General features: G+C 34.4%; 2 protein-coding genes across 3 annotated transcripts in view; one reads left to right on the top strand and one right to left on the bottom strand.

Moving 5' to 3' along the window:
• Positions 1-395: 395 nt before the first annotated feature.
• On the bottom strand, positions 396-23,370 carry LOC145292876 (protein Hikeshi-like). Its single transcript, XM_080138993.1, has 4 exons — positions 23,206-23,370; positions 13,727-13,856; positions 5,757-5,861; positions 396-1,544 (listed from the first exon to the last, which is right to left on the bottom strand). The coding sequence occupies exons 1-4, from the start codon at positions 23,233-23,235 to the stop codon at positions 1,231-1,233; spliced, it is 579 nt and encodes a 192-aa protein (XP_079995119.1). The 5' UTR covers positions 23,236-23,370; the 3' UTR covers positions 396-1,230.
• A 186-nt stretch (positions 23,371-23,556) lies between these two features.
• The window catches only part of LOC145292872 (integrator complex subunit 12-like), an 85,124-nt gene continuing 82,011 nt past the window's right edge, over positions 23,557-26,669 (top strand). For both annotated transcript variants that reach the window (XM_080138987.1, XM_080138984.1), the window contains exon 1: positions 23,557-23,664. The gene's annotated coding sequence lies outside the window, so the exon portion shown is untranslated. The remainder of the gene's footprint in view (positions 23,665-26,669) is intronic.

The raw sequence follows: 26,669 nt of genomic DNA, 5'->3' as shown, positions 1-26,669 counted from the left end.
TGCAGAGAACACAAAGGAATATGGCAGAAACAGCATAAACACTTTCATTGATTTGTGGTTTAATGCCTGAAACAGAGGCACAGATAACCAGACGATGACATATCCTGATGCTGACTCCTGGATATTCACCAGAGCCCCGTTAGCCAGGTTCCGTGTGAGAACATATGTTTCAATTGCTGCTTTGAATCATTCAGTGGTTTCATTTGCACACCATTCTGCAGGAAGAGAAAAGATTTTTTCCCATGAAGCAGCTGATATCCCTGATGGCTTCCCAGTCAATTTGAATATCTATGTATCTCATATAGAGTTCGAGTGTTAGCCCCAGGTTGTGGGCCCTTGATTTCTGAGAAGTTCGACTGAAGTAAAAAAAAAAAAAAAAAAATAGAGAAATCAAGTTAACATCCATGTGCATTTATTTATCGAAAAACTTCTTCACATTGAGATTTGATCTTGATTGGCAAATACAAACATGCATCCTTGTATGCAAGACTATGTCAGGAAAAATGTTCGATTTGCACATTTGGGATTTCCACAAATGGAAATCTTTACGATTATTTAAACACTTCAGTTTTCTTGTTCAATTTTTTATGAAAAAATATGTCAGAAAAATGTTTAAGTTTTTTTTTTTTTTTTGGGGGGGGGGGGGGGTAATTATTCATGAAAATGTTTCATTTTTAATTAAAACGATATTTTTGTTTATCTTATGATTTATCTGCCTAAAAAAGCAATTTTTAGACCATTAAAAAATTTTTTTATATATATATCTTTGAAGCAGAGGTGATAGGTAAAAAAACGAATGCGAGCATTTTGTTTTGATAAGTCAGTCATGATTTTAGTTAAATGTAAAATTTGAACTATGAACAGTTTGTATAAGTTCTTATTTTAAGACTAGTTGAAAAAATGAAAAAAGAAAAAAAAAAATGGAGACCTAAACAACAAAAATATTACCTGGAGAAACTAGTTTGGATTTTGAAATATACTGCAATGATGATTGTTCCATATTGAGTAAAATGATTGTGAAAAGTAAAAAGGAGGGAACAAAGAAAAAGAAAAAAAAAAGGGGAGAAAAGAAAAGGAAAAGTAAAAGGAGAAAAAAGAGAAAGAGGAAAATGGAAGAATAAATAAAAAGTAAATAAAAATTAAAAAGGAAAGTAAAAAAGAAATGTAAAACAAAAAGAATAATTTATATATAAAAAAAAAAAATTTTTTTTTGTTTAGATCTATTTGGTTTTACGATCTCCAGAAATATGGGTCTTGCTGCATTTTTCGTATAAAATTATCGTACCATTTGTGCAAGACACTTGAAGGGATATACGTCTCCGTGGGAGACAGCGGAAGTTGGCTCGAGAAGGAAGAGACAAAGTTAAATAAATTCTCCACCATTTTCTTAGAGAATTCAACAAATGGTTCAAGATTTGAGACAGCTGCTGATGTTGCAGGCATTTGTTGCGACAGCTCGGCGAGTGGATCGACGGAGATTCCAATTTGTGCAATGTCTGTAGGTTGATTGGCCATCGTCTGGAACGGGTTCAGCGAGGAGTCAGCTAGAAAAGACGAAAGATATTGTCATTTTTCGGCAGAGTTTACATGAATTCTGAGTTTCTGAATTTTCTAAGGTGAGGATTTATAATTCATATTATTTGGATTGTTCTCACAACGTTTCAACCAATGCAACCTCCGACTCTTCTGGTGTCTCTTGTCGAACTCTAAAATCCTTCTGTCAAATTTGGAAATCCGAATAGAATTACAAATCAGAACCCTTTATTTGATCTACAAGTGCAGCATGCTCTCAATTGAAACTTTGACTTCCAGAAGAGGTTCACATACAACTGAATTTACTTAGTATTTTATCCGTTACGTTACGAGTACTCACAGACAATTCTCGTATAAATTTTGGGAGCCTATAATTTTTAGACATACAGCGTTACTACTTATCAGTTTAAATACGTTATTTTTGTTTTTCATGGTGACTTTATCTATTACAGGGTGGAACGATAAAGTCGCAGTCCTAAGGAAAACGATACCACAGCTTTATTTTAAAACTTTTATTGAAAAAAATCAATTCAGGTAACTTGATTATGTAGTAGAGCTGACATTTATTCAATCTAACCGCCTTCAGCCTCAATCACCATCTCTATACGGGTCTGGAACTGGGAACATGCCTTTTCCATAAATGCTGGCAGAAGCTCGTTGAATTCTTGGCAGATAGTGGCGATCAAGCTAGCTTTGATGTTGCGGAAGGTCATGTTGGTGATGTTCTCGACACATGACCAAACGAAATAGTCCAGTGGGTTCAGGTTGGGGGAGGGAAGTGAGAGAAGGGAACAAAGTCCTAGCACTCCTTCTGAAGCCAAGTCTGGGTCTCTTGACTTGTGGGCCGTGCCAAGTCTTGCTGCTACACCCAAGGTCTGCCAGTGGCCACTGGATTGCACCAGGGGATCACTACACTCATCAGCACATCCAAGTACACTTTGGTGTTGACTTTCAAGCCGACTTTGAAGATGTGAGGTAGCACGATGTGAACCTCATTTGAAATCACACCAAAGACCATAACCGTGGCCAGAAACTGTTTTCATCACCCTGGGCACATCCCTGTTATACGTGGCAATCCAACAATGCATTTTGAGGGTGCTGGCAATGGTCCTGTTGTTGGATCCTAACCTCCCCTGCCTTATCCAGTGCATGGTATATACGTTCAGAGATTACAGTTAAAATATCTGCAGTACTGATGGTCAGATAGACGTTTAGTAACTGTAAGGTGGTGGACTAGAGCTTGATTAATTATGGACTCAAATATTTTTGCGAAAAGAGAAAGGAAGCTAATGGGGCGATAATTTAATGGGTCATAGATAATCTTGGTTTCAACAGGTTTTCTGCTACCATGGAGCAATGGATTAACTAGATAAAGAAAAGCAGATGTCAGGAGGAGGAGGAGGAATAATCATAATAATAATCATAATAATAATAAAAACATTGCGAAAATAACACTAAAGATGAGAACAATAGTTCAAATAATCCAAATCATTAATCCTCATCTCAAAAGTTCAGAAGAAGAAATAATAATTCTGATTTTGTTTACAATGATGGCAGCAGCAGACATGGAACTGAAAAGGGATAGGATTAATTTCCAGAGAATTTCCCTTAATCCCGGCTTCAAACCAGGAGCCTAAAAGATCAAGGGGGGTATAATAATAGTAGTAGTAGTAGTAGTAATAGTCCATTTTTGTCCAAAGAAGATTAACATAGTTTGGACATTTTTCTTGGCTACCTGACACAAATTGTAAAGAAATCATAAAACATTTAATTGAAGGAATATTAAGATACCATCAAGATGGACTGACCAGATAAGGGTTAATACTAGTACGCCTCTCCTGACAGTTTGAATGACATAAGTGACAGTTTTGTTCTCAAGCATGTAGGAAAGCTCTCTAGAGTATTATATATTATGGCCAGACAACATTGGATGTCCTGGGGAAAGAGGTGAATGACCAATATTTGAACTATTGTGACAATGTTATGGAAATAAAATGTTTTATAACGGAAGAATGTTTTGATACAGGATTGGAATTTAATGTAGAAATAATTAAGCCAGAAATATGTAAAACAATAAAAAGTTTAGGAGGATGTTTAATAAAAAAAAAAGGACTGGAATGCTTGATTTTAATAAACAAAAATACATGACAAAAAAACAGGCAATGATTTTGGGTTATACATAAGTTAGCTTAAAATGTTTAGATGCAATAACGTATCTTTTTAAAAGAGGCTCTGTCAGTCAACCTTGTACTCATATAACAGAATTCACTCAAGGTGGATTGAATTGGCGTCAAACGATTTCATTATATCTTGTCGATTGGAAGACGAGTCTACAGCACACTTCAGCCATTTTCAGTTCTAGCGATAAATCCTAAACATGTGGCAGTCAGCTATCAGCTCCATGTCTGCTGCTGCCATCATTGTAACCCATGTTTCCAGTTTACCACCTCTGCACTTTCTCCAGCCAGTGGGTATGATGATAAAGGCCACCAACTCGCAGATAAGTTTCTCTAAATGCCAGTAAAGGATGTGTCCAAGTCAGTGAACTCTCTCGGTGATGCTGTTTTAGGTACAAATAAATTCATTAAGAGAAGAATTTTTTTTTCTGTATTTCCATATTAATAAATTCCCTCTTTTCTTTAGACAATAATCTAATTCTAACATGTTTTAGCATACAGTGTTTTACTAGTCTGGTAGAATGATATTTTATGCTGAATAAACATACTACACTCCCGCTCCCAGGAGGAAGTAATGTCTGGAAGATGATATGAACACACACATATACTCTTCCCCATACACATCCAAAGGAGACGGCAATGCTTGGGAGGATAGTATCATGACCACAGAACAGATGTATATTTGTTTATATTAAACTTGAAGACGACTATGCTGTAGTCAGCTGGGAAGCAGATTCGCGGTATCGTGTTCTACAGATGGGATGGTCTAGGAAAGAAATATTGTTTGTGAACGTTTTGTTTCTGGTATAAAAAGAATATATAAATATATAGCAGAGTCGTCTTCAAGTCTAATATAAACAAATCTGCATCTGTTCTGTGGTCATGATACTATCCTCCCAAGCATTACCTTCTCCTTTGGATATGTATGGAGAGGAGTATGTTCATACCTTATATATATGTGTGTGTCTATGTATGTATATATGTATGTGTGTGTATGTATATACGTATATATATTGTTTGTATGTATATGTATATATGCATGTATGTGTGCATGAGTGCATATTTATGTATGTGTATGTATATGTAGGTAAGTGTATGTATATATATGTGCATATGTGTACATATATTTGTATATGTGTATGTATGGATGTGTGTATGTATATATGTGTATTATGCATTGTGTGTGTATATGTGTGTATATATGCGTTTATATATATATATGCATGTATGCCAATGACCGTCTTGTGTATGTGTATTATGTATTGTGTATGTATGTATGCATATATGTGGGTTATATGTATGTGTATATATGCATGCATATATGTGGGTTATATGTATGTGTATATATGTATGCATGCATGTAATATATATACACACACACACACACACACACACACACACACACACACACACACACACACACACACACACACACACACACACACACACCAGTGACCGTCTTCAGTGTCATGCCTGTTTGAGCGCGTGAATTTTGCCGGCAGGACTAAAATTTTCGGCTCATGGACTTTCAGTACCTGAGGGAGTGGCACTTGTCTGACAAGACGTTGCAATCATCATATATAAGACAGAGAATGTGAGAGAAAGAAAGGAAAGTTTCTTTCTGTGGTTGTAGCTAGACAAGTTCTTGCTGTGAATGTTCTACAGGAGGGGGGTACCATGGATAACTCAGCTGAGCATGTCATGAACATAAGTAGAGAGACGTAAGCAACATCACTTCAGTGTAAAAGACTGTTAGGACAAGAAGAAATCATCTCCAACTAGACTGAAAAGTTGATTTTTTATTCTGTCAAGACAAGAAACAGTGATTATGTGGTAAATCTGATTCCATTGCACAAAACTATTGGACATGTGCCAAACTAGGTTTAGGAAATAATTATTTCATGACAGAGAAAACACCAACATTGCACGGCTCCCATTGGACGTCTACTGGGTTAAACTAAGTGGAAATGACGCCAACCTTCATGTGTTTTAATTGTTATTGACACATAGAAAGAAAAACAGACAAATAAAAATAAACAAACTTACTTGATTTAAGTTTGGACACTTTGAATATGGCACTGGGTTTGATGTTTGTGATGTGGCCAAGGAGAATCCAGTTTTGCCCCATTACACTCGGCCACGCAAAATATACTGAGGACAAAAAATAAATAAAAACACATTTCTGACAATCTTTCTCATCAAATATAAAATTCTCATCCTTTTTTTTTTTTTAATTATAAATAATAATTATAATTTTTTTTTAAATTATAAATAACAACATTAATAATTATACATTGTTTTTTTTTAATTATAAATAACAATATTAATAATTTTACAATTTTTTAAAAATTATGAATAATTATACATTTTTATAAAAATTATAAACAATAATAATTATACATTTTTGTTAAATTATAAATAACAACAATTATACATTTTTTTTAAATTATAAATAACAATTATACAGATAAATAAACACAAACTTTCTCTGATAATTTTATTTGAAAGATGATATGCAGTAGCTCAAAATTTGCATTTTTTGGAGATTATGACATGCTGAATGTTTTCACATTAAAATTTATTAAAAATTTTTTAAATGAGTAAATTATCAGACTCACTGGCATATTTCACATACGGCTGCTCTGTAAAATTAGTCAATACTTATATTGTACCCAATGTATAGTAAGGATTTGAAAATTAAAAAAAAAAAAAATTACTTGGGTGCAACCAGCTAGAATTGAAACCAAAACGTGTAGCTCTCCAGCATTATTCATTACTTGTTGAGCTAACAACAGATGGATATCATGTTTCTGAATTTTTGAGATGATGATTGGTTATTCGTATCACTCGCATTCTTCGAACCACTGTTCAAGATGAGAATAGTAATCTGAAGAATCCAAATAATACAGATGGATATCAAAACTAAAAATTAACCAACATTAATATATATTTGCGCATGCGTAGAGGAGCATTTTAGTTGAATTGCACCTGCCAAGTCCCAATTTTTTTTCTATTTTGACCTCTTAGCAGCTACTTTTACAAGTTAAAAACCAAATTGGACTTGTTCCACGGGTCCAAATCCTCTATATACTAAGTTTCAAGTCTATAAACCAAAAATTAACAGAGGAATTTGGTAGAGACTGTTCTACAGAGAGACAAGGTCACACACACAGTGCCTTAAATAAGTTTCCAGACTTTTTCATATGGGCACATTCATGGATAGTACACACATGAAACTATTCCCGTTCGAAATAATCTTCTTCGGCTGCAATGCACTTGTTGTACCATTCTAATAACTTCTGTAAGGCCCGATGGACGTCCTCTTGTGTGAGCATGTCAATGACCCTCATCATTGACTCATCTATTCAATCATCTCATAATAGCAGCCTCTAAGGTTTTCCTTGAGCTTAGTCACAGGGAGCAAAGTCTGGACTATAGAGAAGATGAGGAACTGTTTTGATGTCTTCGTCAAGTAGTCTGTGACAAGGGTGGAGTTGTGGACTGGTGTACTATCCTGGTGGAAACGCCGCTGACCCGATTTGAAGAGTGCTGACCTCTTCTGACAGAATCTCTTCCTGAACTCCCTTAAAACATCAACATAGTATTCCTTGTGGACTATCTGTCCAGTGGGAACCCAATGCATGTAGTGTTCTGACATCCTTACTCCTCTCATCATCCCACAGACTCCCTGCCTTCCTTGAATCTCTTATACCACTCAGTAACTGATGCTCGATTCATGCAAGATGGTCCAAAAGCAGTCTGAAGTATTCTATACGTTTCTGTGTAATTTTTTCCACGTTTAAAATAGAATTTTATTGCATATTGTTCTTCTAAAGTCTCCTCATGTCCAGACTGCATTTTCGAAATTGACCAACTGTGACAATCAGGCTTTAGTAGGTTGTATTCTAATTCCTGTTGTAGCTGTTCATTTGAACCTGAAATCATAAAAATTAATCAGTCACCTCATAAGATGCATAGTAATAACATACTGAATTTTCAAGAGTCTACGACAATTTTAAATGCCGATACAAAAAAAGTTTGGAAACTTATTTAAGGCATCTAGTATATATTTTCCCAAAACTTTCGGCCTTGATGGGGGGGGGGGAGATTAAAACCTGCTATGGTTTCAAATGATCTGAAATAACAGCAAGAGGTGACTTGATTCCAAATATTTCTCATGTTATATCTTCCCTTTTTTGGAAATACGGTACGATTATGAATATTTCCAGTATCAAATAATCCTTATACACTGTGAAATTTATGTATGAAAACCAAAGAGGGGAGATATAACATGAGAAATATTTGGAATGAGTCTCCCCTTGCTGTTATTTCAGATCATTGGAAACCATAGCAGCAAGTTTCAGTTTCCCTTCCATCAAGGCTAGATATTTTGTAATTCATATGCAAAACTAAGAAAACAAAATCACTATGATTGAAACATTTTATGGCTGCAAAAAAATGGCAAAAATAAGCTCTGGATGATCCCCTTAATGTGCGACCTTAAGAACAAATATCACATAGCCTACTACACAATTCAGGTCATTACAAGGGCTGTGACAACAGAATATTCTTTTCATTGTTTTGACTCGAGTATATATCAGTTAATATTTTATATAGAGTGATATGGTTCTCGGTTGATTAACAGAGTCAAACTTTGTCGGATATATACTCGAGTCAAAACAATGTAAAGAATATGCTATTGTCACAGCCCTAGTCATTACCTTTCCAACGAGCCTTCATTTGTTAAATTCTGATGAATAGTTGCTGAGATGGAACATAAAATTGCCAAAAAAAAAAAAAAAAAAAAAAAAAAAAAAAAAAAAAAAAAAGTGAAATATACATACTGGTAGCAAAATTGAATATTTAAATGCTCATATTTTTGGTTCTATGCGCCGAAACTACAAGAAAATTTGAAGGCTTTTTGAAGATTATAATTCTATTCTATGGTTAAAATACCATGATAACACCAAATTAAAAATTTAAAAAAAAAAAAAAGGCTTTCTGAATAACTTTAATTTGATAAATTTACAGATGTAGTGAAACGTACAAAGGTTGTTCAAAAAATAAAGCCTCCTATTTTCTTTTAACTCAAAAAGTTGAAGAGTTACAAAGATGAGAGTGATACCATTAAAACGAGTGACTTTTTGTGCTCGCCATTCTCAATGCACTTTTGCCAGGAATCCAACAATGCATCTCTGCTTCTGACATCCATAACAGAGATGGCTTTTTAGTCTCACACTGTCAATATCTGCAACAGAGTTGAAACTTTCAGGTCATGAATGCATAAGTTCAGTCATCACAACAATGCAATTTGCAATCCTCCTCTGATCCATTCAGATGGAATAAAAAAAAATTATCCTCAACTAAGAAAAGCTGAGGATAATAGTCTGCAATTAAAAATCAAAGAATTTCTTATTGTTTTTTTTTTATACTAAGTTATAAAATTAAATTAAGAATTACAAAAACAAAACCTTTTTATAACTTGAGTCTTAATTGACTGGTTCCTCTTCATCTTTTTTCAGAATTGAAGAGAATCGAGAATGAACCAAGAATTGAAGAGAATCGAGAATGAACCAAGAATTGAAGAGAATCGAGAATGAACCAAAAATTGAAGAGAATCGAGAATGAACCAAAAATTGAAGAGAATCGAGAATGAACCAAGAATTGAAGAGAATCGAGAATGAACCAAGAATTGAAGAGAATCGAGAATGAACCAAGAAGAACCAATGAGACATTTATGAGCATTTCATGTGAACTCTTGCAGGAGACATTCGTCATATCAGAAATAAGCAAATTCTTTCCTGCTACATTAAAAAAAATTGTCATTGATAACTTTATACAAATACTAGACTACCCGTCCCAGGACAGGTACAATTCTTCAAACAATTTTACACCACTTTTATGTCTCCTTACAAAAATTAAAATCAAAATATTATGATAATAAACCTTACGTCTAGAATTATTATAACATAATTTTGATTCCAGAAAATGTCTAAAATTTAAGGCTTATGCTTAAGGAATCTTAAGAAACTTAAATTCAAGGAATCTTGCTTAATTCATATCTGATAATTATGGACTAAAGAACTCAATGCAAATCTGAAATATCTAATTTTAAAATGGGAGGGTGCTCTCATATTATGTTTGCTAAAAGCCATTTAAAATATTCCAAAGAAATTGAAATATCAATTCATGTTTCATACTTATTGTTAAAATTTGACAAAATACAGAGGTATTTGAATTTTCATGAAAGGCTCCTAACCCATTTGCATAACAATTAAATATAGCTCATATTATGATCCCTTATGCCTAGCAGATGTGCGATACAAGTCATAATGGTCAATTAATTAATTTAGGAATGGATCCTGTCCATACAAATATATAAACATATATATATGCTTGACTTTATATAAATAGATATTAAAATCATTCAGAGTCCGGGCAGGCTGTCTACATAAAAATGAATCCAAATATAATTTTTTTTTTATTAATACATAAGAAAATCAAACTAGGTTTTATAATTGGAAATTTATAGTTTCGTGATTAAATAAGCAATATTTTATTATTCTTCAAAAATTAGATTGTTAAATTCGTCACACTTCTGTAGAAACTTACAACTCCAAATTCGCCCTAGTCTCTGAAAAAACAGGTCTTTCATTCAAACCAGCATATAATTAGATGCAACAGCCATCGTTTTGTTTGGTTTTTAAAAATTTTTTGCTCATGACTGGACCTGTTATACTGCACAGAATCAAAATTTTGTAGAAATTTGTATTATTTGCTTACGAATGGCCACCAGGCATTTAATCACAATTTTATTACAAATCAAATTTTGGACCCTGAGCTAAACACCCGCATCGGGAAAGCAGCAACAGCTATGGCCCGCCTGATTTAGAAAGCATGGAGTAACAATATGCTGACCATAAACACAAAGATGAGGATATATCAAGCCTGCGTTCGCAGCATATTACTCTACTGCAGTGAGACATGGGCCTTCTACATGCATCAAGAACGCAGACTAAATGCCTTCTATCGGCACAGTCTAAGAAAGATCTTAGGCATTATATGGCAGAACCGCATTCCGAACAAAGACGTTCTTGCCAAAGCAAATCTTCCAAGCATGTTTGCCCTCCCTTCCCAGAGATGTCTGCGCTGGTTAGGGCATGTCGTTCGCATGCAGGATGGCTGAATCTCCAAAGACATCATATATGGCGAGCTCTTGGCTGGCAGCAGACCAACTGGTAGATCACTCCTCAGATTTAGAGATGTGTACAAAAGAGACTGAAAATCCAGCAACATAAACCTTTGGCCTTGAATCCTATGCTTGCAGACCATGACTCCTAGCGAGTCAAAGTCAAAGTATGTGTCCGGCTGAGCGAGAAGAGGAGCGATGAACAGTAGGAGAAGAAGAGAGGCACACGCAAAAGGACAGCATAAGCAGCAGCATCGACTGCGGGAAGTGCAACAGAATTTGCCACTCCTGCATCAGTTTGTTCAGTCACAGCAACAGTTGCCACCACTCATGACAACCTTCAGGCGCGATTCTCCATCCTCTATCTAGACGGAAGGACGCCAACAACAACAACGTCATTTGCTTATATGTATAATGTAAATATCGAGTTTGCTACTAAACGGCCAACCAAGTAAAAACCTACTTGACGTAAACTAGATTAAAGGAATACCTTCGAGAAGTGTTTCATGATAACAGAACAGACACAGTACTTTCCCACCCAGATGAAAAGGAGGAAAATTTTACATTACACCTGAATCAGGGAATAATGCCTGGACGAATGATTTTATAACGAATGAACGTATATCCAGTAACCTTCAAAAGATAAAGTAATGTATAGGCAAATGCTTGGATGATAAGCAAATATATAGCACACCATGTACCGATTCAACTTGTTGAACATTGATAAATAATATAATACTATATCAATAGAAGAATAATATAGTTTTAGCTCAGCATTCGGAATTGGTTAAAAAGTGTACATTATTATAAATTATAGTACAGTTTTGAATTCAGATAGACATATACCAAACCTTCATTTCTAATACATTTGGATATTAATCAAATGCACTATATATTTTATCATATCACTTCCGCGTTCATTTTCATTTTGGCTTGAATATAATTTATAAATAGTTTATTTTAAAAAATATTTTTTAGTTTATTTACTATTTTTTCATAATTCGAGTGTTTAGAAATTCTGCCCAAATCCAAGTAATCAAAAAAATTTCAAAAGCGAAAGCCATCACCAAGTAAGCCATTTCTTTTTCACCATATAGACTAGCAGACCTACCCAACATTACCCATGTATTATATAAAAAAAAATATATATCAGTGGTGAATAAAAAAATATTGAATTTTAACCATTTGAAAATTTAATGGAAAAACCATGCCCAATTTCCATCCTTCCAATTCAAGATAAATTTGTTTCAATTTATTTTATTTATTAATTCAAAGATTTTATGAACAAAATCTATCATTCAACTAGAGTTTTAATCTAATAGACTAAGATATTTTAAAATCAATTTTCTTAAATTAAATTAAAAATGTCATGAGTCAGCATCACATTCATGTCTGTTTTAAATGCTGGTATCTATTTGCCTATCTTTGAAACATTGTTCTGCTGGTATGCTTCCCGATTGAATACAACATTGTAGCCTTCAAACCCAATATAGACAAGTTCCTGTTAAGCTGTCCCCATAAATAATCAAATTACCCAATTTAGACTATTAGTGATTACTACACCACCACCTTCCATTAATTAACCCTTATCCTCGGGTGGGCTTCAGGCCTTGATAAGTGGTGACTCCAAGTAAAAAAAAAAAAAAAAAAAAAAAAAAAATATTTTTCTCCACATCTGCGTTCTCACCCATCTCCATTGTTATGCACTGTTTGCACACAAACTGGTCATCATCTCTCAAGCAGTAATTCCACTGCACTTCTTGTGTACCTATTTACTATGCCTCCCCAATAGAACAGATACTACACTTTGATCTTGACCAAAAGGCCAATTCTTGTGTAGCCAATGCTTACAGAAACCACAAAACATTGAATTGCACCCGGTTCCCTTTCCACAAGCAAGGAAAATTTCCAACACGACAAATACTTATCACTTTGGTCTTGGTAATATTCACTTTCAGATTTTTTTTATTGCCATAGCATTCTTTCAAAGCTAAACAAGTCATCCATTGCTTCTAAATCATAAACATACAGCATCTCAAATGTTTCCAAACAAATTCAGTACAGAACCTGGATGTACTCCTATTTTAGCATTAAATCTGTAACTATTAGTGTTGTTAATTCTAACACGATTTTGAGTATTCTTGTATTTAGCTTGAACAACTTTCACAAACCAATTGTTTACCTCTTGTTTACACAAAACTCACCAGACAATTTCTTTTCGCTCTCTGTCAATTGCTTTCTTCAGAAAAAACAGCAAAATACAGGTTCTTTTTTTTTACCAAAATACTTCTCTTGAATTTTTCTCAGGATAAATATATCACCAGTGGTACTATGCTCAGGTATAAAACAAAACTGCATTTATATTTATCCGACTTCTTATAGAATAATTAGATTGAATCTTCCAAAGAAACGCATTTATTTACGTTATTTGTCCTACCTTCTAGCATCTAAATCTCCTACCTCCTACCATCTAAATCTCCTACCTCCTACCATCTAAATCTCCTACCTCCTAGCATCTAAATCTCCTACCTCCTAGCATCTAAATCTACCTCCTACCATCTAAATCTCCTACCTCCTACCATCTAAAGCATCTACGTCCTACTATAAACTCTAATGATCTAGAGAACTTATGTCTGTAGGCATGGTAACATGCAAACAAAGTAACATTATTAGAATTTTAGTTTTTAGTCGTATATGGATTTTGTGTTATATACCGTTTTATGATTATTATTGTTTATTATATTATACACATTAGATGAAATATCAAGTTGTTAAGCCTGAGCATTAAAAGATAGGATTTTTCTTAGAATAAAAATTCACAACTCACCAGCGCCACCAAAACCTTCTGGAAACGGTGTTTGTCCAGTTAGGAACACAACAACATGATTGATGCTGTCGGCATCCACGATATTAAACAAAAACTGATTCGCCGTTACTTGTTTATAATCGGTTTGGACCTGGAACACAGGAAAACACACCATTTGACATCTATCTTAATACAAAAGAAATGTAACAAAGGAATATACGAATTCCATACACGTTTTTGCATTTTTCAGATGAGAATTGATAATTTGTTTTATGCGAATTACTGTTCTCATTGTCCACACGAACTCGTACCATAATGAATGAAGTGTTAAATAATAATCAGTTTTAAGTGACAGTCTTCTAGAGGTTGAAGGTTCAGTCTTAAATGCGGGTGATACTAAGAATACAATTCTGAATTACTTCTTGAGAAGATGGTCTTCTTTTTTGGATGAGATATGGGTTTCGTTCTGTGTACTTCTAGGAAGTTTATGCTCCCAAGCTTTGCTTTCTTGCTTTGAGAAGGGATTAGTTTATTGCTAATCACCTGAGGCGCCTCCACCACGAAATGTCGATGGTGCTGCCCAGGCATTTTTTGGAGGCCAGAGTGCCTTTTTTTTTTTTTTTTACATAGGCTTCACCACTTATCAAGGCCCGGAGCCCACTTGAGGATAAAGGTTAATAATGAGTGTACAGTAGTCAATGAGATATAGTAATCGTTAATAGTGGAAATTTGATAAATTGGATTACTTAAGGGGACGGCTCATCAAGAACTTGTTCACATTGGACTTGAAGATGGCCAAATTGTAGTCAGCTGGAAAGCAGGTAAACGGAAGAGAGTTCCACAGGTGTGCAGTTCTAAGAAAGAAGCTTTGTTCATGGAATTTACATTTAGGTTTGGGTACAGATAAAGAGTGGGGGGAAATAATTGAATGTGGTTTTGGCTAGACGAGTGTTTTTTGTAAAAGTCAGGTCAGGGGGAACCATAGATTGGAGCTGAAATGAGAACTTGCCATGTAAATAACGATAAAGCAGAGACCCGCTTGATGTTTTCTGGTGTAATCGAACTGAACATTTATATATATATATGTAAAAATTTGAACTTTCATGAGATTAACTTTTTCTGTAGTTAGAAATCCTGAGTCTGTCTTCCTTTTCTGCCGTGTATGTGAAGCTATTTGCTTTTCAGCAGAATCAACACGGAGCTGAGACGCTGAGAACTATATGAAGGACTCCCGGAGAATAGATGATCATGACCAACAGTTTCTGTGAGGCCAGAGGTCAATTGCTGAGACCTTTTCACATTTGGTGCCGTGACCAGGATTCGATCAATGTTTAACGGACAATCTCAGCATATTTACCCGGCCTTACTCAGGGTTTTAGAAGATTTTAACCTCCCCAATGGGGAGCAGTATCACTCCTCAAGACGGTCACGTCATAGCTTGCAACGTCTCTTCTGTGGGAAAGAGGTTGCAGGGAAGAGAAAAGGGCATCTCCCACTAGGCTACAAAGTCTATTTTGAACTCTGTTAAGGCAGGATAAGCTGCTTCTAGTAGCTCCTCACCAGATGTGGCAACAGTACTCCATCCTTGGATGTACCTGGTTCTTATATAAGTAGAGAATTGCATCAGCAGTGAGATATCTTCTGGAGTGGTAGAAGGATCCCATCATTTTCCCAGCGTCCTTGGCAATGGATTTGATGTAAGTGTTCCATTTCAGATCAGGAGTAAAGGTTAGACCCAGAAGCTTATCAAAACATGGAGCTTCTCCAAGATGAGAACCGTTTTTTTCAAATTACACTTTCTGACCTTTGTGTAACATCATCCCACCATTGGAGGAAGATAAATATCCTTAAGATTTCTACCTAGTCATGGCCGACGAAATGAGAGCAAAGTATAGATTTGGATTAGATAGATGGTTTATTTTTAAATTCCGTACAGATTCTCAGAGTCTGATAAGATACACCTGAAGAAAGTTGAAAGTTATATCATGTGAAAAATTGGGATAATAGCATCTGGGATAAGGACAGTAGTTTGAATAATCCAAACAATACACATTATTTTGTAAAGTCCAGCTTTTAGATTAAGAGTATCTGTAAAAAAAAAAAAAATCACAGCTGATTCTATTTAATATTTTGGAAATTCCGTGGAAGATTACACAGTGTCATGCAAAAGTTTATGATTCAAAAACAACTACTGTTATGTGTTATTTATACAACAAGTCTCGAACTGGTAATGTGAGCTGTCGTCTAGATAAACTGCTGCGATCAAGGAATTGGTTGACTGTAACACTACATTAAATTTGGAACAGCTATTCTATATAGTAGCCTCCCCACAAGGTCAGTTTTTAACACAAGAAAAATCTATCTCTTAAAACGGGGCACTTTGGATTAGGAGCAAAAATAAAAATTGCCTTAGTTTAGAATTTCTTATATGTTCCTATTTGTGTATTTCTAGCACAGATTACTAAAACTTTTACTGCTAATAATACTTATGTCAAACAATATGATACTTTAAAAAATGAATAAGCAATAAAAAATATCACACAACCAAACATAAGAAAATGTTACCTTGAATTAAAAGGAAAAAAATTTGTTTACTTTTTTTAAATGTTAAAATGCTTTCATTTTATACTTTGTTTAATAAATGTTTACAATAAAAATGACAATAAAAAATAAATATATCAATAATTTTTTTTTTATTTCCCCAAATCTTGGCTTGTTAGTCTGAAAAAAAAAAAAATTGTTAATTTTTTAAAAAGATTTTCAAAAAAAAAAAAACGGCATGCTAGTTCATCTAAATTAAAATCTGTTGTGTCTTTTTGCTGTTGATATGAGAATCTTAGATTAATTGAATAACGTGCCTAAATATCACACAAACGGAGAATCAACAGCAGTTGTGCTTTGTTGTACATTTTTTGTTCCTTAATTTGTTGTATAAAATTAGTGAAACTCATATTTCATAGTGTAACCATTATTAATTACAGCACTTAGGCATTTCAGTAGTCCCCTACAAATCTTTTATATATTACTTTGCTAATCTTTGCTGCAGTGCTCAAGTTGTAAGGAACATTGAAATGATAGAATGGAGGATGAATGAAGCATATTTTAGAGAGATATTTACACAGGAGTTCACAACATTTGTTAAGCTTTTCTTTTTTTTCATTAAAAAGTCATCACTGATCAAGGTGAACAGGCCACTCAAGGATAAGGGTTAACAAGTTTTCCAGATGGATAGTGAGACAACACTGTAAGGATTGGTGATGACTAATTAAACTGGGCAGAATTCGATTATTTACAAGGATAGCTTTAAAAAAAGTTATTCTTTAACTTAAAATGACCGTGTTGTAGTCAGTTGGGAAGTAACCATGTGGGATTGTGTCCTATAGACAGCTTGAAACTAAGGTGGTTTTCTCAAAAAGACGATCGATTGTAGACTAACTGCAGAACTGTTGTCATAACTTGGATCAGTAGAGAGCAGGAGATGTACAGTGGCGAATCCCCAATCTTGCTTGTTGAACATTATGTCACTTTCAGACATGATAGAAGGCTTCTATCACTCTTGGGATTTGTACACAACCGCCAAACTAGTAGATGGTCTGCAAGAAAATAAAAACAGTTTTCATCAAACGGAAATGGAATCATGTCTTTTCTAGGGCGACAATTTTATCGTTCCACCCTGTACGTTTATATGTCAACTACATCAAATACATTTCCATGCCGACACTATCAATTTAGAGACTAGGGCATGGAATGATAAATGAAAAGTAGTAATCATGTCCTTGTACTATTGCAGTCTATTTATAATAGACTGGGGCCCTACAACAGATGGTGAGTAGGTTAGCTAGAAAAATGTACAAGTTACACAACTGAGATTCAGGTATTTTAGAATAAAATAGTTTTTAAACAAAAAGATAAAGATATAACAATAAAGGAATTTACAAACTAACAATAATAGAGCAAAGATAATAAATATTGACATCATATCTAAATGTCAAAGATGATGCAATTGTCTGGGGTCAGGAGAGGTTGGAGTTCTGTAGAATAAAGAAAGCAGTAGATTATATCGTAACAACAGAAATTGAATGAGAGAGAGTCAGAGAGCATAGGGAAATGGAACGCGACAGGCATTGACTAACGTAGTCTACTAGGTAATCCGAAAGTCGGTTCTGGGAACTTAAGTAAGACTAATCCAATGTAGCCCGAAGAAAGACTATCCAGCAACACAAAGGTTATGGCTAGTAATTATGTGTTTACTTCACATGTATCAAAATTGGAAAGGTCCTTTATTCCAGTGTCTCCAAGTAGAGTGCTGCCACAGAGGAAGCAGAGTGAAACAAAAGATATGTGGACTGGAGTTAGCAGTCTATTATAAAGAACTGTCTCACGCTCATATGCTTATTGTTTGTTGATATAGAAGAGCCTGACTTCCCCCCTCCCCCCGAGAATGGACTACTAAAGATGTTAGAAAGTGGTAATCGGAGGGAGGGGGTAAGTTAGTCTTCATACTACAGCATTAAGATACATTCAAGTGCCAATATCTTATTTTTTTTTACATCATACTGTTGTACAATAAACTTGTTATAATTTACTGTGTGTTGCGTCTCATTATTTTATACTGATCATATTACCCCAGGGATATATCATTTGTTTAAAAGTACTCTACCATCATCTTAATGTAAACATTTACTGTTGAACTGTTCTTTGTATTTATACATACATGATAAGACACACACGCGTATTGACACGTTGTACACACACTGACCATGAAGCATTATTTAATACATGCACAAAGACATGAGCATTGCTAAGTCTAATGTAAACAATCACAATGGTCACAAATCATTATTTTATACATATGTGTAAGGACATAACATTTTTTTTTGTTTTTCTTTTTACAGTGATCACCACTTATCAAGGCCCGGAAGCCACTCAGGGATAAGGGTTATTGCAAGTACATTACGTTGGTGTGGAGATTTGATGAAGTGTTTGATTAGGGGGGCGGTTCATTAGGAATTTGTTAACATTGGACTTGAACACATCCAAGTTGTAGTCCGGAGGGAAGCAGGCAGACGGAACAGAGTTCCACAGGCGTGCAGTTCTAAGAAAGAAGCTTTGTTCATGGAATCCACGTTTTGATTTAGGCACAGATATAGAGTGGGGGAAATTTTTCACAGTGGATTCAGCTAGACGGGTGTTTTTCGTGAAAGATTGGCGAGGGGGGACCAGGGATTGGAGTTCAGACGAGCACCTGCCATGAAAATAACGATAAAACAAGGATAGGCTCGCAACGTCTCTTCTGTGGGAGAGAGGTTGCAGGGTAGAGAAAAGGGCATCCCCCACTAAACCACGAAGTCTATTTTGTACTCTGTCAAGGCATGATAGGCTGTTTTTGGCAGCTCCTGCCCAGATATGGCAACAGTATTCCATCCTTGGACGTACTTGGCTTTTATATAGATAGATAATTGCATCAGTAGTGAGATATCTTCTGGAGCGGTAGAAGGATCCCACCATCTTTCCAGCGACCTTGGCAACAGACTTGATGTACGTGTTCCATTTCAGATCAGAAGTAAAGGTCAAACCCAGAAGCTTGTCAAAACACGGGGCCTCACCTAGACGAGAGCCATCCATCACAATTGATGCCAGATGGGGATCAGAGCGTTGATGATGTAAGGATAGGAGTTTGGTTTTGGATGCATTAAAGGTAACCAGCCACATCTTCCCCCACTGAACCACGCGCTTGAGATCAGAGGAGAGAGAATCAGAGAGAACTTTGTCATTTACAGCCTTTGATGTGTTGCCGTAGATGGTCGTGTCATCAGCATAGATGTCAACGAATGATTTAAGTATGTGTTTAGGGAGGTCATTGATGTAGATCAGGAAGAGAGTTGGGCCCAGGGATTGGAGTTCAGACGAGCACCTGCCATGAAAATAACGATAAAACAAGGATAGGCTCGCAACGTCTCTTCTGTGGGAGAGAGGTTGCAGGGTAGAGAAAAGGGCATCCCCCACTAAACCACGAAGTCTATTTTGTACTCTGTCAAGGCATGATAGGCTGTTTTTGGCAGCTCCTGCCCAGATATGGCAACAGTATTCCATCCTTGGACGTACTTGGCTTTTATATAGATAGATAATTGCATCAGTAGTGAGATATCTTCATAGATAGGATTGACTCCTGAGGGACTCCAGCATTTATATTGCAGGCCTCCGATTTTTGTCCATCTACCACTACTCTTATGAACCTATCGGAGAGAAATGATTTAATGATTGAGAAAACATTTCCAGTTATACTGTAGCTGGAAATCTTGTGAAGTAGACCCTTATGCCATACCTTGTCGAAGGCCTTTGATATGTCAAGAGCAATTGCCCTAGAAAGGAAGCCTTTGTCAAGAGATTCACTAATCCTGTGGGATATAACCGTCAGCACATCTGCGGTAGATCTTGCAGAGCGGAAACCATATTGTGTGTCACTAAGAAGGTTATTCCTGCTGAGGTGGTTGACTATTTCTCTATTTAATATGGATTCCAGCAACTTACTCATAACACACAGGAGACTTATTGGTCTGTACTGAGAGGGAGAGGACTTATCACCTGAATTCTTAAATACAGGGCAAACTGATGAGGTCTTCCAGGGGGTCGGAAAGCACTTCTCCTTAAGGCAGCGCTTAAATAGTTTCGTAAGTATGGGAGCAAGTTCTGGTTGAAGCTTTTTTAACACTATAATTGGGATGCCATCAGGGCCAGTTGCCTTCCTAGAATCTAGGTTCTTGATTAGCTTGGCGACCTCATGCACGGATATTTGTATGTTACCTAGCTTGTTCTGTGTTATAGGAGGAAATATGGGGAGTTGATGGCTTTCGTCGCATAGGGTAGATTAGCTGCAAAGTTCTTTGCAAATAGTTTGGCCTTGTCTGACGCTGTGAGATGACTTCTGGTCCATTGATAATGGTTGGGATAGAACGCACACTTCTGTTCAGGATCCTATTTGTTATTTGCCAAAACTGGTGGGATCCAAGCCGCTGATCAGCTACTTTGGATTTAACAGACTGGGCATATGATGGATATATAACAAATTAAAAGCAGTAAATAATCTGACAGAAATCAATTATTCTACGCAATAAACAATTTTACATTTAAGAGGAAAAAAAAAAACAAAACGAAAAAAAAAAACATTATATTAATTTTTTTTCCTGGATGATGTGATAGACCTTTCCAACTTCTGTCTGTTGCCATTTCACCTGGTCCTTTTTTTTTTAAAACTTTTTTTACCCCAAACTATTAGAGGCTACTATTTGGGACCATGTCTACAAAGCACTATGTAGGGAATTGAGAAGCAAAATGCCTGTTCATTTCATTTAAACTTCTATAGTTTAGTAGTTAGGAAGGCAGGAAACAGGAAATAAATTCTACAGTCCGAAGGAAGAAACTACTAGCATTACAAGTTTTTTCTAATAATTGTTATTTTATCAATTTGCATCAAAAGAGCTGTGTAAAAGATGCTCAAAACCGTTGGAATTATGCAAATATCATCAGTAGTTCAAAAGTTATGAGAATTTTATTGCCAAAATTTAGGCTTTTCCGTGGATATTTTTCTTTAGAATTTAGATTAAAGACCTCAACATTTCAAGAAATTTGGTAATTTCGCCACTATTTATTTATTTTTCAAGCTATTCTCATGAAACTTGGCACTCTTATGTAAAATTGTGTGCTCTTTCTGATTATGCAGTCAAATCTGATATATCTCTTTGCCATAAGCCATGAATTATAAATTAAGATGTACAAATTTCATTTTTTTAAACTGGCGCATGTTATCATACAGTAGGTGCCTATTTATGAACAAAACTAAGTATCATAGTGGCATTTAAATATAGCTTTATTGAGAGTAGGTATTTACCTGCCTCTCCACTAAAGGAGAGCTTAATCTTGGGTGTAGCCATTAAATACCTAAGAGCATTCATGGCCGGTATTTACTACTCCCCTGAAAGAAAAAAAAAATTGAGTTGATATGAATTAATCTCAGAAAAGCGCAAAGTTCAAGCAAAAAAGGCCACACATGCCAAACTTCTTTCCTTTTCGGATTAATGAATGCTCCCTCGAACGAACTGCGTACAACATCGGAGCCAATGCGTGCACACTGCACATCAACCAAAATAACAACTTGCTTAAATTATTTATTTTAAAAACATTAACCATTAAAGTTTTTTCATTTTAGAATTTCCGAGTTGTCAATTTGGTCTCAATTCGTTTTCCGGTACGCTCGATCTGACTTTTTGATCACCCGTCTGGTCTCCAGAACGTCTTCTGAACGTCGGCCATATTAGATATTCATCGTTAGTTATTTACACGAGACATACACATTTTAATCTTGATTTTCTCCAGTTCAGATGGGTGCAGTAAATAAACTTTTAACTCGAAATGACCCTTAATGTACTAATGTATAACATAAGGCACAGAAAAGAAACATTTATAATGCGTACATAGCTTTATTTTCTCATATAACCACAATACGCTTTGAAGGGATATTACTTTTTAAATAGTATTTTCAAGTTAAATTAAAGTTTTACGATATCTTTTCTTATAAATTGTTAGACGAAAGTACAGAATAGTTACAAAACGCCATTGATTCCCTCCCCATTTTAAGAATGGTTTCTAAATAAGGTAATTGTTTATTTTAATTCAACGCCGACCATTCTAGTTTGTGTTTTAAGGGGTTATTGAGGCTACTGATAACGAATCTAGCATTTAAACCCGTCGCAAATTTACCGTTTGCATGGTATTAATCCCTGGACCCCGAGACTAATTGCGTCATTTCACCGCCTTGATTAACGCTTTTCTTACATGATGCGGATACGCGCACACGCGTAGTAAAGTGACTTCACATCACGGGGGAATCTTTAGCGGACATTTGAAATAAAGTTAAAAAAATGTGGTTCATTTTTTTTTGTTACGTAGTTTTTAATGGATCTAAAAGATTAAGTTTTCACGGGCGGTTTACAAAAACATTCTTATTTTTCGTTCTTTTTTGGAGGGGGTATTCAATTATAGAAGTTATATAGTTTTTAACAGGTGCTTCTGCAGTTTAATTACACTACCGCCCCTCCAATGTAAACAGAATTTGTGTGAAATATTAAACGATTCTTCTGCTCGGTTAATGTCGGCGTTAAATAAACATTTTATTTACCATAAATAATAACGTGATTATTTCAGCACGGTTCAATCGGTATATAAGTACCGAATTAATCAACATTAAACACGATTGATTTTTTGTAATTTAATGCAACTGATGTTTTTCATTTCTTGAAGATTATAAATAAAATGTAACTTCAAAAAAAAAAAAAAAAAGTTAATTTCTTTAGAAAATAGTTAACAAAATAATAGAAGAGTATTTACACGTTTTACAATTAAACACAAAACAAGAATGCTTAAAAATAAAACTTCTTATATTTTCCAAACAAGAGAAAAATGTTTAGTAATATTTTAGATTTAACATAAATAAATAAACTTACTAATCGTCCGGCTACTACCACACCAAACATTTTGGGGGACTAAAAATAGGAGGATCGCCGTCAGAATAAAGTTTTTTTTTTAAGAACTATCCAGCATTCGAAGGAATTCTCGAGATTAAAAAAAAATAAACAGAAGCAGTTATTTATGGAAACAGGAAGTAGAAATCCCAACTTCCGGTCATGCACATGTTGCCAGTTTTTTTTTTGTTTTTTTACGACAACTTAAATTTATTAATATTTATTTAAATTTATACATTAAAAACAGAGAATAAATCAAAAGAAAATAAAATTACACTGTATCTTCATTTATTTATTTATTGTTCTTTAACAACTCTTACATAATGTTTACGACAATAACAAAGTTTTCATTGTTTAAATAAAAGATGGCGTTTAAAGCTTTTTAACTCAAACGATTAATCCAGTTTTGGGGTCTAATCTTAAATTGTACATAAACTAAAGGTTAGTGCTTTTGTTTCCTTCGTATCAATAAATGTGTTTGCTTCCATTATAGTTTAACGGTTATGTTGATTAAAAAGATTATTCTTTTTTGATTTGCGAGCACATTTTCTACCAATTTCGTTCATTCTTTAATAATTTGTTAAAAAAATTTGGGGTTTGTTTTACTGTACACATAGATTCGAAAAAGTTGTCACAAAACAAATATATAACAAATAAATGTCATCAAAGGCAAGATAAGTTACTTTTCTACCTAACTAGATGTTTTTAGTGTTTATATTTAATGTAACATGTTTATTCAGCTCGAAAAACAGTGTTTACCGATGTATAGGAAAATTAAAAATGGCAGCCAACTCTCTGTTTGAGGCGGTAAGTTTTGGAAAATGAGTTATAAATAAAAAACCAGACAAAATACTGTTAGACACTAGCTCAATATATGTTACTCACTGTGACATAGGCTGACATATATTCGGCGGGTTTTTAACAGTATTTTGACTGTTTTTTTTTTATTTATAACTCCTTTTCCCAAACTTACCGTCTCCGAGAGAGAGTCGGGTACTGGTCGCGGTAAGAGTTCCCTGCCGAACACCCTAAAAAAACAATGACTTCTCCCCGCGCAGCCGCAAAGGACATGTTTTAGTTGCCATAGTAACAACTTTTTATCGACATTGTTTTACTGTTTATGAATATTGAAATAAAATACATTACTACACAATAATATCTCACTTTTAATCACTTTTATCGACTTTTTAAAACTTTTTTTACTCTTTTTAAATGACAACGTTAATGTTTATGAATATTGAAATAAAATACATTACTAAACATTTATTAATATCTTTCTTTTTTTTTTACTGTTTATGTGTCAATTTTATCGACTTTTTCTTTTCTTATATTGAAATATTATATATATGAAATATTGAAATTATTCTTATATTGAATATTGAAATAAAATACATTACTACACATTTATTAATAATATCTTCTTGAATATTAAAATAATTTTCCAACTTTTTTCATTTCTATGTGTTTTTAGTTTTGTGTGTTGAATGAAACTTTTTTTTTTTCATTACAACAATAGTTATCGACCCCGGTTCTTTGGCTGACAAACGACATCTGTCGGCGGTTCTTGAAATTTACTTACCACAAAATGGTGATAGAATAATAAATTTACTTACGTTTAATCAATGTTATTTTCTTTTTTAAATAGCATTTTCTTTTTAAATGACGACGTTTTTACTGTTTATGAATATTAAAAGAAAAATAATTACTAAACATTTATTAATAAGAAAATGGGTGCTAGTGCAGTACTGCAGTAGTGCAGTGGCACTCCGCGCTATATTTTAAATCGTATTTCTAAGCTTAAAGTTTAATGTTTTTTTTCGTGCTGAAATAACGTTATTATTTAAAAAGCCATTCTTAACATGGGGAGGGTGCAAATTCGCCTAAAAAAGTAGAATCTCATTTTACGGAATTAGCTAAGAGTGTTAATTTACAATAACACCTATGGCACCATTGGCACTTCTGCATGTCAGTAACATGAAGCGAATGCGTGTAATTTAGTTTCAAGAACCGCCGACAGATGTCGTTTGTCAGCCAAAGAACCGGGGTCGATAACTATTGTTGTAATGAAAAAAAAAAAGTTTCATTCAACACACAAAACTAAAAACACATAGAAATGAAAAAAGTTGGGAAATTATTTTAATATTCATTTTAAGAAAATGCTATTAAAAAAGAAAAAGTCGATAAAAGTGAGACATAAACAGTAAAACAGTAAAAAAAAAAAAAAAAGATATTATTAATAAACGTGTAAAACGTAGTCATTTAAAACAGAAAAGAAAAAGTCGATAAAAGTGACACAAACAGTAAAACAGTAAAAAAAAAAAGAAGATATTATTAATATAAACAGTAAAACAATGTCGATAAAAAGTTGTTACTATGGCAACTAAAACATGTCCTTTGCGGCTGCGCGGGGAGAAGTCATTGTTTTTTGAGGGTGTTCGGCAGGGAACTCTTACCGCGACCAGTACCGAGAGTCGGCCGCCATTTTGAATTTTCCAATACATCGGTAAATACTGTATGTTTTTCGGGGTTTGTATTACTGTATACATAGATTCGAAAAAGTGGATATATTTTTTTGTGTTTTTATTCAATTTAACATGTTTATTCAGCTCGAAAAACATGCAGTGTTTACCGATGTATTGGAAAATTCAAAATGGCGCCCGACTCTCTATTTAACACGGTAAGTTTGGGAAAAGGTGTTATAAATAATAAACTAGACAAAATACTATTAAAAAACCACCGAATATATGTCAACTTATGTCACGGTAACATATATTGAGCGAATTTTTAACAGTATTCTGTCTAGTTTATTATTTATAACATTTTTTCCTGAACTTACCGTGTTAAAGAGAGAGTCGGACGCCATTTTGAATTTTCCAATACATTGGTAAACACTGTATGCTTTTCGAGCTGAATAAACATGTTAAATTGAATAAAAACACGAAAATTATATCCAGTTTGGTAGAAAAGTAACTTATCTTGCCTTTGATAACATTTATTTGTTATATATTTGTTTTTTGACAACTTTTTCGAATCTGTGTACAGTAAAACAAACCCTTTACTTTAACTACAACAGAACACCAACCAATAAAATTTTTTTTTTTTTTATAGGTTTTCGAGGTCAGTGACAATGAATCTGATATTCAAACCCGTCGCAAATTTACCGTTTGCATGGTATTAACCCCTGAACCCTCGTACTATTTTGTGCCAACTCACCGCCATCATTTATGCTATTCTTACATGATTCGTTCGCGCATGGACGCGCGTAGTAAGGTGACTTGTCACATCGCGAAAGAATTTTTAAGCAGACATTTGAAATAACAAGTTTTCAAAAACAACAGTGTGGTTCATTTTTCTGTGTTACGTAGTTTTTGATGCTTTTTAATTGATCTAAAAAAAATTAAGTTTTCACGAGCGATTTACAAAAGCATTTTTTTTTTTAGGGGGTT

This window comes from Euprymna scolopes, chromosome 14, assembly GCF_053919585.1.
Source record: "Euprymna scolopes isolate OS-2025 chromosome 14, ASM5391958v1, whole genome shotgun sequence".
In the NCBI taxonomy this organism is placed as follows: Eukaryota; Metazoa; Mollusca; class Cephalopoda; order Sepiida; family Sepiolidae; genus Euprymna; species Euprymna scolopes.
The sequence above is the reverse complement of the archived record's forward strand: the minus strand, read 5'-3'. Positions and strand labels throughout refer to the sequence as shown.

What these genes read in the sequence shown, in the direction of transcription:
- LOC145292876 (XM_080138993.1), bottom strand. Translation starts at nt 23,235, where the DNA reads ATGTTTGGTGTGGTAGTAGCCGGACGATTA. An exon ending in TGGTAGTAGCCGGACGATTA is followed by an intron (nt 13,857 to 23,205) that starts GTAAGTTTATTT and finishes CCTGTGTTCCAG; the next exon opens with GTCCAAACCGATTATAAACA. An exon ending in AGAAGGTTTTGGTGGCGCTG is followed by an intron (nt 5,862 to 13,726) that starts GTGAGTTGTGAA and finishes TTTTGTCCTCAG; the next exon opens with TATATTTTGCGTGGCCGAGT.